This window comes from Oncorhynchus tshawytscha, linkage group LG07 (assembly GCF_018296145.1).
Source record: "Oncorhynchus tshawytscha isolate Ot180627B linkage group LG07, Otsh_v2.0, whole genome shotgun sequence".
NCBI lineage: Eukaryota > Metazoa > Chordata > Actinopteri > Salmoniformes > Salmonidae > Oncorhynchus > Oncorhynchus tshawytscha.
In genome coordinates, this window is record NC_056435.1 from 31,366,887 (window position 1) to 31,381,435 (window position 14,549).

The 14,549-nt window shown below is 43.8% G+C and overlaps 1 protein-coding gene across 9 annotated transcripts in view; it reads left to right on the forward strand.

Annotated features, from left to right (window-relative positions):
* itpr1b (inositol 1,4,5-trisphosphate receptor, type 1b) overlaps nucleotides 1–14,549 on the forward strand; it is a 142,263-nt gene that overhangs the window by 108,646 nt on the left and 19,068 nt on the right. For all 9 annotated transcript variants that reach the window (XM_024426847.2, XM_024426850.2, XM_042324288.1 and 6 more), the window contains 6 exons: nucleotides 4,754–4,929; nucleotides 5,432–5,596; nucleotides 5,682–5,871; nucleotides 6,098–6,190; nucleotides 7,789–7,937; nucleotides 8,596–8,761. In XM_024426847.2, the coding sequence (XP_024282615.1) occupies nucleotides 4,754–4,929; nucleotides 5,432–5,596; nucleotides 5,682–5,871; nucleotides 6,098–6,190; nucleotides 7,789–7,937; nucleotides 8,596–8,761 (939 nt within the window). The remainder of the gene's footprint in view (nucleotides 1–4,753; nucleotides 4,930–5,431; nucleotides 5,597–5,681; nucleotides 5,872–6,097; nucleotides 6,191–7,788; nucleotides 7,938–8,595; nucleotides 8,762–14,549) is intronic.

Consider the following 14,549-nt stretch of genomic DNA (forward strand, 5'->3'; position numbering starts at 1 on the left):
TGTACATTTCAACAGTAATTTATGCTTATTTAGTCATGCTCAGGATGACTTAGCTAACAGTTTGAAGCAAGCGTGTTTGTAAAGCTATATTATGAGTGCATCACGGTTATGTGGCTACCTATTCCACACAATGTCTTTGAGATAATTATTTGAATATTTAAGACAATGTCTTTCATACATTTATGAAGGTAACCTTTACCACTGATCTGTGATGCAAGGCTGGATTCCTGTCTCATGCCTGTGGTTTAGGTGTCACTGGTATCACTTATTAATGTCAGGTCCTCTGAATCAGGCCCTGGCCTGATTATTGATATGGGGTTTAAGCTAAACACACACCCACACGCACGCACACACACATTAACTTAATTAACCTGTCACCAGACTCCTGTCTTCACTCTGATGCTGACGAGTCTTCAGTCAGGATCCATTGCCATGTATCTGTCTCTCAAGTTTCAAGTTTTATTGTCACATGCGCAGAACACAGCAGGCGTAAACCAGTACAGTAAAATGCTTAACTTGCGAGCTCCTTCCCAATAATGTGCAATAAAGGTAGTAATATAGTTAAGTGATAATGCCTGAGAAGCCAGTGTTTTGAGGGTAGGATAATGCCCGAAACCGAGACATGGTTGAGGGCCTGCAAACCGGCCCAACATATTAAAATAATTATTGACATATTTTCATAAAAACATTATTTAGATGAATTTATTCATACTATATCATCCTTCCACAAGATATAGTCCCAAAACAAATCTAGGGTTGCTACCCAAGCCGGCTGGTTGTTTGTGCTATTGGTTCGGTTGCTAGAGACGCAACCCAATTGATAAGTCTTTTTGTTCTGTATCTATGGACTTGACCAAGTCATTCGTTCTAAATGTTCCATTTCTATACTGGCTGGCAACATTTTTATCCCTTGCTTGCTAGCTTGCCAACTACGGCTAACTTACAGTCACATCAAACAGTGCAGACAGAACAACAACAGTTGCTGCATTTGGCTGTTTTCTAGAGACATTTATTTGGATACATCCATAACAATGAGCTAATGAGGCACGATTTTGCCTGGCATAGAAAATGTGCTCTCTCGTTAGGACAGTGTAGTTCAAAGGAGCTAGCCAACAACACAGCTAACACAATAACTTCAAACTGAAGCTGGAAACACTGCAAACTAGCTACACTTCATTTTGTTTTACCTTTTTTCAATTGACATTTCTTTGTGTTCATCCATAAAATTATGCTGATTTAATGATTTCGACTGGCTGAGAAAGGCTGCCTCCCTCTATCACTCAATCCCGACCCCTACACGTTCATTACTAGGGGACAGTTGGAGATCGAATTTGAATATTGAAACAATGTTGCAAATGTCAGAGAGACAGACAGTAAGGTTTAATACATCTCTGCTGTTAGAAACTAATTGTTAGTCTAAAAGAAATGTGAGATAATGTCTAGATGCTTTTTATAGTGGAGATCAGGTTTATAACTTCCCTGCTTGGGCTGATGAGAAAGTTGATTGCGCAGTCAGATGGAACAGAGTAAATAGGCATTTTAATGTCATAGATTTAGCCTGTGGTATCTTGTGAAATAGACACTGGCTGGAATGCGCTTTTAACTAATCAGCATTCAGGATTAGACCAACCTGTTGTATAAATAAGAAATAAAACATGAAATATGACAGAAGAAAAAAAGAAAAACACAAGAATGCAGTTATTTACAGGTCGTATATACCAGTACAGGTCTTATATACAGGTCGTATATACAGTACATATCTTATATACAGGTCTTATATACAGATATTTTATACAGGTCGTATATACAGTACAGGTCGTATATACCGATCTTGAACATCATTGTATCTGTGGAAATAAAGATAAAGAAAACGATGAATACACAATACAAGTAATACTCAATGAGAAGATCTCAATTGCATAATCCTTGCATCCTCTCTCTTTGTCTCCTTCTCAAAACCCCTTGGATGAGAACGCCTTCTGACCTTCTCCTCCAATGGGTTTTGAGAAGGAGATGAGGAGAAAGGACATGAGAAGTATGCAATTGAGATCTTACCATCTTATAGGATCAGTGCATTTCACTGTGCCCCAGACTGTGAAATTTGACATATATTTTGGAACATATGGTCAGGCAAGAGCATAGCCACTCATTAGGCTTAGGTGTTGAACATGGCATAATTGAGCTGCTCTTGTAGTTGGCCCAGGCGGGGCTTAGAATTGATTTCAAGCTTTTAAATCCTATCTTTTACCTTCACTGTATGCCAGTATGCAAGGGGAAACTGTTGCCCCTGTGCAATGTCAAGGATTGAATAATTTTAGAGACATTTTCACATAACTGCCTCTCTCTCTCTCTCTCTCTCTCTCTCTCTCTCTCTCTCTCTCTCTCTCTCTCTCTCTCTCTCTCTCTCTCTCTCTCTCTCTCTCTCTCTCTCTGTTAGTCTGTGGGGATGTGTAAAACACAGCCCCAGTCATTAAGGCCTTTATTGTTCCAGGGCAGAGTTGCCGAGAGAAGACCCACATTGTGACTCGCATAAACTTTACATTGTTCTGTCTGGGGTCAAGCGGCGCAGTCCCTTTTGTTTTGAACTTCCTCAGAGAGAGAGAGAGAGAGAAGTGAAAACGCTTTTAGCTTAGAGCTAGAATACATTCATGTGGTTTCCAGTGTCTTCAAAGAGATTAGCATCAGACTGTAGGGTTCAGCTCAGGACATCAGCGAGGGCGGATATGATTTCGGCTTAACATAATTTAACTTTTGTGGGCTCCCGAGTGGCGCAGCGGTCTAAGGCACTGCATTTCAGTGCTAGAGGGGTCACTACAGACCCTGGTTCGATTCCAGGCTGTATCACAACTGTGATTGGGAGTCCCATAGGGTGGCGCACAATTGGCCCAGCATCGTCCGGGCTAGGGTCTGGCCGGGGTAGGCCGTCATTGTAAATAAGAATTTGTTCTTAACTGACTTGCCTAGTTAAAAAAAGGTTTAAAAACAAATTAATTAACGATGTAGCCAGCCATCATGTGCATAGAAGCTCAGCTCTCGAATCATTATTACTCAGTAGTAAATCTTAAACACATATACAGTTAATTGGTCCATAATAATGTCTCTCCGGATGTATGCCAGCTCTGATGCTGCTCGTTGTTAATGTTCAAACCAGCTGCTTGTAAAAGAGAAGTGAACTTCAGTGGCCTGGTAGACTTTAAACAATGCTAGTTTATCTAAAGGCCCTGTGCATTTACAGTGGTGAGCCTTGCCCAGAGCTCAGCTGATGCACTCTCCTATAAAACAAGTCAGAAAAGGCCTAGCAGTCATTCCATAGTGCGCTGCTTGTCCCAGTCTGCTCAAGACTTCCCAGGGAAGTGTTTGTCTGGAGAGGACCTGGTTGAGCTGTATGCTTCATGCCTCTCCACTCTTATGGAGGTGGGTCAGTGTGGCATGGCTGGCATAGCAGCTGCCTGTTGGGAGGGAGAGTACTTTGGCCTAACTTAGCCATGTTAACAGATGAAACTCCTCTCTTGTCTTTTGACCACGTGTCCACTCTGAGAATCTGCTTTGAAGTCTGTTCCCACAGACCTGCCTGTTTGTCCTTTCAAGATATCAGACAATGTGTATAGAGGAGGTGTTGAGCAGTGGCTGCATCCTGCTCTCATTCTGCTTTACTCTGGTAGTGGAATCTTTTGGACTTTTTGGAGAGAAAGGAATGGGGTTTGGAGAGGAGGCCTGTGACGTCCATTCCTCCCTCCGTGGCGGCGGAGTCTAGCTCCCTGGCGTGCTGTCAGCCGGCAGACCTGGGATCCCTCCCAGACCATCCCTCATGAATTTCTCAGGAGCCAGTGGTATTTTTAGCGGACCCAGTTATGTAACGAGCACCTGTCATGTGATCTCTCCATGGAGAGGAGAGGAGAAGAGAGGGGCACGGACAGGGAGGGAGTGGGAGGAAGCTCAAAACTTGCCTCTGGCTGGGGCCTGGAAGTGAATACGGCAAAGACGACTGACCTTGTTTTCAGCTTAACACACGCACACACACATGCACAGATGTGTATACACACACCCACACACACACACACACACACACACACACACACACACACACACACACACACACACACACACACACACACACCCCACACACACCCACCCACCCACCCACCCACCCACACACACACACACACACACACACACACACACACACACACACACACACACACAAACAAACAAACAAACAAACAAACAAACAAACAAACAGTTCTTCGACTGACTTTGTCCTTGTGTTGCACAGAGCAGAGCTGGGACTAAGCCACCAAGTTAGTGCCAGGTAAGCTCATTATAAAGCTTCACTGAGCCACAACGATCTGATGTCACACTTTCCGTATTATGTAACTGTTAGTATTGTAACGCTTTAGAGCTCTGCCTCATTTCCCTGGGGAGAAGAATGTGTCTGAACATGTCCAACAGGTGAAATTACTGCAGAGGGATATCCCTCACTGGAGGCCAAGAACATATTATTGTTTGCCCCGTTAATACTATCATTACAGCAGTTGGATGAGCCAGTGCTTGTAGTGTTGGCTGCTTTTTTCTTTTGAATCAACATTTAATGTAAACAGATCTTTAACTGGATCTACTTTTAAAAGTACAGTAAACCTATGTGTTACTGTAGGTATATTATAGTAGGCATCTTACATGGACAACACTATCCACGTCCCCTCCCTCCTTTTTAACCCTACTCTTGCCTCTCTCCTCTCCCACCTCCTCTCTCCAGGTACCCTGGATGGTCACCTGTCAGCTCTGCTGTGGATCGCCATGCTGGTTTCCCTGGCCATTGTCATCATCCTGCCCCAGCCCCACGGCGTCCGGGTCCTCATCGCCTCAACCATCCTCCGCCTCATCTTCTCTGTGGGCCTGGAGCCAACCCTCTTCCTCCTGGGGGCCTTCAACGTAAGTGTGTCTGCAAGTGTGTGGGCCTCTGTGACTGGATGGGTTTCTGGTCACTGGGTCCTTGCTTTTACGCCTGCCACGTTAGGTTACAGTAGCCTCTGTGCCCTCAAACACCCCGTCCAGTGTCCTCACCTCGCCCGTATGTGAGGTGAGGTGTGTAGTGCGTCACTGTGGGATTCCACAGAGCTGTGGCACTCTTGTCAACCAGGCCAACTAAACACTAAATGACATGTCTTCTAATGAATAAATACCTGTTGGATAGATGCATGACTCATGCTTTTACACAACATATTTTTAAGTCACCGATGTCAACTTCACTGTGTTCAAGTCCACCTCTTGTTGACCTGTATCTATGCCAGTCTCTCTAAGTTGGTTGTGTTTGTCTTCTATGCCTGGTTGTTTCTGAATATCCCTACTTTGTTTTTGCATGCCAGTATTTACCTTTTAAATTAACCTGGCAACGTTGTTGCTCAATCCCTCCATGTTTTCCACTGTTCCTCAGGTGGGCAATAAGATGATCTTCTTGATGAGTTTCGTGGGGAACAGAGGGACGTTCACGCGGGGCTACAAGGCCATGATCATGGATGTCGAGTTCCTCTACCACCTCCTCTACCTGATCATCTGTAGTCTGGGCGTCTTCGTCCATGTCTTCTTCTACAGTCTGCTGGTAAGAACTGGACTCACTCACTCACTCAATCACTCAGCCCCCCTGCTTCCCACTAAGCTGTGTTCTTCTGTTGTCTCTCCTGCAGCTCTTTGACCTGGTGTACAGGGAGGAGACGCTGCTGAATGTGATCAAGAGTGTAACCCGTAATGGCCGCTCCATCCTGCTGACAGCCGTGCTGGCTCTCATCCTGGTCTACCTCTTCTCCATCGTGGGCTACATCTTCTTCCAGGATGACTTTCTCCTTAACATTGACAGGATACCTAATAAAACACTTGGTAAGGTCAAAGAGCAGGCACTCCCTATGTCACTTAAAGTTCCCAAACAGAATGGCTTCCTCAGTCTATCCTCCCCACCCTGATTGTCACATTTAAAACTTGCACCAGGTTTCCTGCTGTAAATTAAGTCTGTAAGGCCTAATATGGTCCCTCGTTTGCAATAGACAATGCTGAGCCAAAAAAGGCACAAAATTTTCTCCTGACCCTATGTTTTCCTGTTTGGCAGAGAGTGGAGCCAGTATGGTGGGAGAGTTCCTATCAGCAGAAGTGTGTCGGAAGGACAGTGGGGAGAACTGCTCCACAGAAGCTGTTGTGGATGGTATGTGCTCAAGAGAAAGGAAAATGTGTGTGCGCGGGCTTCTGCATCCTCACAGACCCCTAAGTCTGCCCTCCTCCAGAGGAGAAGCTTCCCATAGTTCCACTGAGCCGTAAATGTGTGCGGCCCGGCAGTCATGAGATTAGGCCTGGTTTAGGGAGGGGCATGAGTACCCGATGACATCAAAACTCCATCTTTAACCAGAAATCGTTTTTCTTTTCAAATATTGTAGAACTATTTGTCAAATGTATTTCATAACTCTTGTCAAAGTTAAATGTGTTACATTGAGATAGAGCGGGGTTAACTATCACATTACAACTTCTTTATTTAAGATTTTTTAAATATTTAAAATTGAAAAATATAAATGGCAAATATTTGATGGAAAATGCTTCTGATTGGCTGTGGGGGGGTTGTTTCAAGCACATAGCGAGAAGTGGGCACTATCAGCATGGCCGCCAAATGGTGTGAGGTTTCAAAGTATTTTGATCAAACTGATGAAATTTGACCCATGTGCAATGAAAACTATGCAATATCAAGCTCTCCTATCACAGCACAACTAGCTCCATGAGATATCATATGCACAAAGAAACATTCAAAGAAGGGGGCCAAGCAGCAGAAATCTCGCATCACTACTTTTGCCACTGTAAAGCGCCGTGATCCCTTACTTAACCTACCTTTTATGTAGTCCTTTTGATTCCTAACATAAGGCTTCTACAAGCAAGCGGCATGGCTGATGCTACTGCCTTTTTGAAGATTGTGTTCCACGGTGTAATTTAAACAGTTGATATTACGGTTTCAATAAATGTATCTTAAATTGCACCTTTTTTTTCTCAATATATGTGAGGACATTTTGCAATTAGGATTTGTTATCTGTAATGGTTATGATAAATTACGCATTATTGTGCACAGTTGGCATATAGATAAATTGCAGGTAGCCTAGCGGTTAGGAGTGCTGGGCCAATATCCAAAAGGTAGCACACAGGGACTTCAGCCATGCCGTGTGCGTCTGCTGCTGGAGGACCAGGATCCAGAAGAAGGGGAGAAGAGGTCAGGGGTTAATTGCCATCAGGCCCAGGGTAGGTTGACGGGTTCGCTCTGAGAGGGCGCAGGGGGCAGCTTGTTGGGATCCAGGCATTCTAATGGACCCTGTAAGACTTCTTTAGAAAAATCTCCCAAATCAAAGACGACCTACATGCTGCCTTAATGTGCTCAGACAACCTTGTATGAACCTTGTCAGGCTCTGGGGATTCTGGGTTAAAACCTCATGGAGGCCACTGCCACCATCACCACCATCCAAATTAATGATGCTTGTCTGGTGACTTGTTGTTTTGTGAGAACAGTTTGGAAGGGTCAGATCGGTATTGTCTGTGGTTCCTGTGCTGGGATGAGACAGGCAGTGGAAGTTTCTATTGAGTGAGATGTTTTGTTTGCACAACATTTTCCTAATTGACGAGTTATTGTTTTCTCCTCAAGGCAGAATTTGCTATGAGGTCTTGTATATGAGAAATGTGGATTTGAGTTAGAGGATGTGGATTAAAAGGGTTTGTGGATTTGTTGTGGATATACTATGTGCAATACATGTCCTCGATGTCCCTCTGTAGCTGCCATAGCCACCCAACCGTCGGCAGTAGTGATCGAGGACAAGGAGCGGTCATGTGACTCTCTACTCATGTGTATTGTCACTGTCTTGAGTCACGGCCTGAGGAGTGGAGGTGGTGTGGGGGACGTCCTGCGGAAGCCATCCAAAGAGGTACGCAAATGCCCATGTTGAACACAACACCTAAGGCTGGTACAATTATCTTATAATTTTGTTACTGACAATTATGGACAATAACCGTGAACTAAAAATAATAATTGTCTTATTACATTCATTTTAGAAGAAGTGGGGATTCAACTTTATATTGAAGTGGATATACTAGTTTACCCAATAGCAGTTTTTTATTTTTACACGAAGTGGGTAAAGTTGGTCATTGTTTTACGAGCAGAATGGCACGGTGGGGGGAGAAGCTTAATTTCAAAAACTTCCAAGCGGTAAAAACCATTCGTTTTTGGGACAAGGTTGTCACCAAAGCTGTGTTGTATTTGTAGCTTGTTTTCAAAGATGCATTACAAGTTCAAAACATTTTTCAACAAAAATGACAAATATGACAATAACCGTGACCATTTGCATGACAAGTAACCGTTCCATAATCGTCACAGCCCTAACAATACCAAAACATTTACATGTCCCACAGTTCCAGACTTGGGAAGAAACAAATACATTTTAGCTTCATTACAATCTCAATTATTGGGACAACTTTGCTGTAGTCGTGTTTCTTAGCCGCAGTCGTTTTTGACAGTTGACTATTTGTAATGGTCAGATGTGTGTTATCAAACTGTTTTTTTTCTGTATTCTGTGTCTTTGGTAGGAGCCTCTGTTTGCTGGCAGGGTGATCTATGACCTGCTCTTCTTCTTCCTGGTCATCATCATCGTCCTCAACCTCATCTTCGGAGTCATCATCGACACCTTTGCCGACCTCAGGAGTGAAAAGCAAAAAAAAGAGGAAGTCCTGAAGACGACATGCTTTATCTGCGGTGAGTGGCCCTACCTGGACTTGGCTTGGCTCTTCTGGCCTGTGTCCAATGCTAGTGATCAGTGGGCTGACGCTCGGCCTGAGACTGTCTGCTAAGCTATCATGGTGGTAGCTACCATTTTGAGCTTGGGTTGGAATGACTAGTGGTTGTGGTCTGAAGAGTCGGAAGCAGTGCAATTTCAGAACAAGGTTTGCAGTGCAGCGAGCGTTGGAGGAGGATGAACAGACATTGCAGATGAGTGGTCTCAACCTGCACTTTAAGCCTGTCTGAGGCTGTTAATGTTGCATGCCTCACAGCTGGCCTGTGGCAGAATGGGGGCTGTTTTGCTCATCTCAGCAGTGTAAACAACAGAACGCCTTCTCTTCCCAGAACCAGAATGGTTAGTCATGGCTGATGTGTAGGAGTAACTTCCTCCTGTTGCCAATGCAGATTCTTGACCATGTTGGTGTGCTGTGCAATGCAATGGTAATGTACTGGATCACATCACCATATACAAGCTATTACTGCAGCTTTAGTTACTGTAGCCTATCCATTTTAAAACATTTTCCACTCATGTTAGATATTGCAAGCATGATTGTAACAGGTTGGTGTTACTATAGGATGATTCCAAGCCAGCGGGAGGAGAGCATATATTTTTGTATCTCTTAACAAGCTTTTTACATTTGCATCACAAACCATTTTTGGGGGAAAATCATTATGAAATTGGGCATCTTAGGCCCTTTTTAGACCTATACATACATGCCTCCTGTAAGACCCTAGTATCTGTGAACGGTACATGATACAGACATAAAACATCTCTGTACATTATACTCTGAAATACAAATTTTCACATTCAATTACTCAACATAAAAAATATGAATATCTCAAAACTACCCTTTTTGATTTAGCTTATTTTTAGACATATTGTTTGTAACAAAATACTCTTCACACAAGTTATATTTCTAGAGTGGTACTTTTATCATATGATTAATTTTATACATAGAAATTGACATTATAGGTCGATAACCAATCACAGCCAAACAATAATTGATCATAACATACAACATCTAACGCTAAATTGATCATACCTTCAGAATTAGCAGAGAGACCACTCTGGAAATGTCATGTACTTGTAGAGTATATTGTTCCAAACAATATGGGCTCTATTTTCGGCTGCCGTTAAGCCAGCACAATGGTCAAACACACTCATTTGCAATTGACCTGTTAAAGCTGACCCTCTTCTATTTCCCTAGTGCCAGGATTGGTAATTTCCCCATTTTATATGAGCTCACTTGTTCTGAGGTGTGAGGGTTGGAAATACCTGAGATGTGTCCCTACAAATGTGTGCCAAAGTGCCCGTTTCAGGCAGCACTGGTGGGGATATTTAAGACCAACCAAAAGCTGGTTTTAGCAGGTAACACGGTTGGTGATGGCATGGCTTTTGACAGCGGAAGCGCAGCCAATCCAGCCGTGATGCACAGTGCCCATAACAACAAGAGTTGTAAACCTCGTATATAGAAACAAACATTAGAAACAACATAGAAACAGTTTCTTTCATTTGATTAAAAACCAAGCATAGCGTCCCCTCTCAATGAAGGCATTTTTTATTCATCCTGCCAAATGCTTTCGCCAAGTAGTCAAGACTATCGATAAAGGGTTTGGCTCTTGAGACTGCTTTGAAATAAATCTTAATCACCTAAGCTTGATTAAAAGATCAAGTTTGGGAGCAGCAAAATATCGAGTGGACTTTTTGTTTGTATCTATGTAGGCTATTGTACATTGCATCGCAGTGCTAGTTGTGTCACTAGAGATTCTGGGTTCGAGTCCAGGCTCTGTCGCAGCCGACCGCGACTGGGAGACCCATGGGGCGGCGCACAATTGGCCCAGCATTGTCTGGGTGAGGGGAGGGTTTGGTCAGCAGGGATGTCTTTGTCCCATCGCGTACTAGCGACTCCTGTGGTGGGCCAGGCGCAGTGCACACTGACATGGTTGCCAGGTGTTCGGTGTTTCCTCCGACACATTGGTGCGGCTGGCTTCCGGATTAAGTGGGCATTGTGTCAAGAGGAGGATGCACGGCTCTTGACTTTCGTCGGTATGGGAGTTGCAGCAACGAGACAAGGCTGTAACTACCAATTGGATGCCACAAAATTGGGGAGAAAAAGGGGTACATTTTAGTTTTTGTTTTCAATTATTAAAAAAGAATACATTCAGCAAACACTGGATGATTTTGTTTTACTGTTGCTGTTACTTGTTACTGTAGTCTATGCTATTTAATAAACCGTATCAATCCACAATGGACTAGGAAGAGAATAGTCCATACCCCAAGCCGATTTGGAGTTGATGACAATGCAAATATCGTCAACAACCTACATAACTTGAGACAACAGCATACAGTATTAAATGGACATTTAAACCATTTTCAACGTCATATTCATCATCTCCAGCACCACCCCAACATCAACAAATGTGACTCACCACCTGGATTCGGTCCTATGTAGCAAAATTTGAAATAGTGTTTTTGTTTTACATTGGATAAAAGCTATATAGTTTTTATCCAATGTATATCATACACTACAATTAAGAAACAATGAAAAAGTAATTCTGCTTCGAAAGTTGATAAACTTGTAACCCCACATTGGCAATTGAATGTTTTGGTATGCCAACTGGAGAGCTCTTCTTTGTCTACACCCATTCAGCATCTTTCACACCCTCTTAAGCTTTGGCCCCACCCATCTCTTTAAGGATTCACATGTGAGGCCATGTTCTACACAGAGTGAGTATTGTAGTAAACAACCAAAGATTTCAAGACTAAAAGTGGTAAAAGCAGGAGCGTACAATAAGGAAACTCAAGGTAAAAATACACTATCTAGTACTTGGCCTATATCCTAAACTGACTTTGGTGCAGGTCATGTTGTTCTTCACTTTACTATCTCTGGTAAACACACACTATATAAAATACAATGTAAGTGTATTTGTCACATACAGAAGGTATAAACAGAACAGTGAAGTTTTCTCTCCATGTCCCTGGATTTCGACTGCTCTCTGGACATTCATACCCGGATCTCATATCTAGCTAGCTGCTATCCGTGTGACTATCGGCCTTCGTCGATTCCGGAGCAAACATCAATTATTCCGGAGCTAGCCAGCTCTGTCAATCACTCCTGAGTTCCATCAATCACTCCTGGGCTGCAGTCACCTATCCGGACCCGTTTTACTGCCTACGCGGAGCCCCACCGGGCCTTCACAACTGGACTGCCGACGTTATCTACCCGAAGGAGATCCGGCTGGCTCCTCCGTCGCGACGTTACCTGAACGCCCATCTGCGGCCTGCTAACCGTTAGCTGTCTTACCGGCTGCTATCTGAATAGACAATCGGACAATTTATTTATTTTTATTATTATTATGTTTTCTTCTTGGGCCTCTATAACTATATCTATTGTTTTTATTTTTGTTGTTGTTGTGTGATTTGGATGAATCCCCTCTACCACACGGAACCCCACTAATCTACTGACGGAACGCAAGAGGTGGCTAACAACAGACCTCCATCCTATGCTAGCTTGCTACCGATGGCCTGGCTAGCTGTCTAAATCGCTGTGACCCCCAACCAACCCCTCCACTCACTGGACCCTTTTGATCACTCGACTAAGCATGCCTCTCCTTAATGTCAATATGTCTTGTCCATTGCTGTTCTGGTTAGTGTTTATTGGCTTATTTCACTGTAGAGCCTCTAGTCCTGCTCACTATACCTTATCCAACCTATTAGTTCCACCACCCACACATGCAATGACATCTCCTGGTTTCAATGATGTTTCTAGAGACAATATCTCTCTCTTCATCACTCAATACCTAGGTTTACCTCCACTGTATTCACATACTACCATACCTTTGTCTGTACATTATACCTTGATGCTATTTTACCGCCCCAGAAACCTCCTTTTAGTCTATGTTCCCAGACGTTCTAGACGACCAATTCTCATAGCTTTTAGCCGTACCCTTATTCTACTCCTCCTATGTTCCTCTGGCGATGTAGAGGTGAATCCAGGCCCTGCAGTGCCTAGCTCCACTCCTATTCCCCAGGCGCTCTCTTTTGACGACTTCTGTAACCGTAATAGCCTTGGTTTCATGCATGTTAACATTAGAAGCCTCCTCCCTAAGTTTGTTCTATTCACTGCTTTAGCACACTCTGCCAACCCGGATGTTCTAGCTGTGTCTGAATCCTGGCTTAGGAAGACCACCAAAATTCAGAAATTTTAATTCCAAACTACAACATTTTCAGACAAGATAGAACTGCCAAAGGGGGCGGTGTTGCAATCTACTGCAAAGATAGCCTGCAGAGTTCTGTCCTACTATCCAGGTCTGTACCCAAACAATTTGAACTTCTACTTTTAAAAATCCACCTCTCTAAAAACAAGTCTCTCACCGTTGCCGCCTGCTATAGACCACCCTCTGCCCCCAGCTGTGCTCTGGACACCATATGTGAACTGATTGCCCCACATCTATCTTCAGAGTTCGTGCTGCTAGGCGACCTAAACTGGAACATGCTTAACACCCAGCCATCCTACAATCTAAACTTGATGCCCTCAATCTCACACAAATTATCAATGAACCTACCAGGTACCTCCCCAAAGCCTTAAACACGGGCACCCTCATAGATATCATCCTAACCGACTTCCCCTCTAAATACACCTCTGCTGTCTTCAACCAAGATCTCAGCGATCACTGCCTCATTGCCTGCATCTGTAATGGGTCAGCGGTCAAACGACCTCCACTCATCACTGTAAAACGCTCCCTGAAACACTTCTGCGAGCAGGCCTTTCTAATCGACCTGGCCGGGGTATCCTGGAAGGATATTGATCTCATCCCGTCAGTAGAGGATGCCTGGATATTTTTTTAAAATGCCTTCCTAACCATCTTAAATAAACATGCCCCATTCAAGAAATTTAGAACCAGGAACAGATATAGCCCTTGGTTCTCCCCAGACCTGACTGCCCTTAACCAACACAAAAACATCCTATGGCGTTCTGCATTAGCATCGAACAGCCCCGTGATATGCAGCTGTTTAGGGAAGCTAGAAACCATTATACACAGACAGTTAGAAAAGCCAAGGCTAGCTTTTTCAAGCAGAAATTTGCTTCCTGCAACACTAACTCAAAAAAGTTCTGGGACACTGTAAAGTCCATGGAGAATAAGAACACCTCCTCCCAGCTGCCCACTGCACTGAAGATAGGAAACACTGTCACCACTGATAAATCCACCATAATTGAGAATTTCAATAAGCCTTTTTCTACGGCTGGCCATGCTTTCCACCTGGCTACTCCTACCCCGGTCAACAGCACTGCACCCCCAACAGCAACTCGCCCAAGCCTTCCCCATTTCTCCTTCTCCCAAATCCATTCAGCTGATGTTCTGAAAGAGCTGCAAAATCTGGACCCCTACAAATCAGCCGGGCTAGACAATCTGGACCCTTTCTTTCTAAAATTATCTGCCGAAATTGTTGCCACCCCTATTACTAGCCTGTTCAACCTCTCTTTCGTGTCATCTGAGATTCCCAAAGATTGGAAAGCAGCTGCGGTCATCCCCCCCTTCAAAGGGGGGACACTCTTGACCCAAACTGCTACAGACCTATATCTATCCTACCGTGCCTTTCTAAGGTCTTCGAAAGCCAAGTCAACAAACAGATTACCGACCATTTCGAATCTCACCATACCTTCTCTGCTATGCAATCTGGTTTCAGAGCTGGTCATGGGTGCACCTCAGCCACGCTCAAGGTCCTAAACGATATCTTAACCGCCATCGATAAGAAACATTA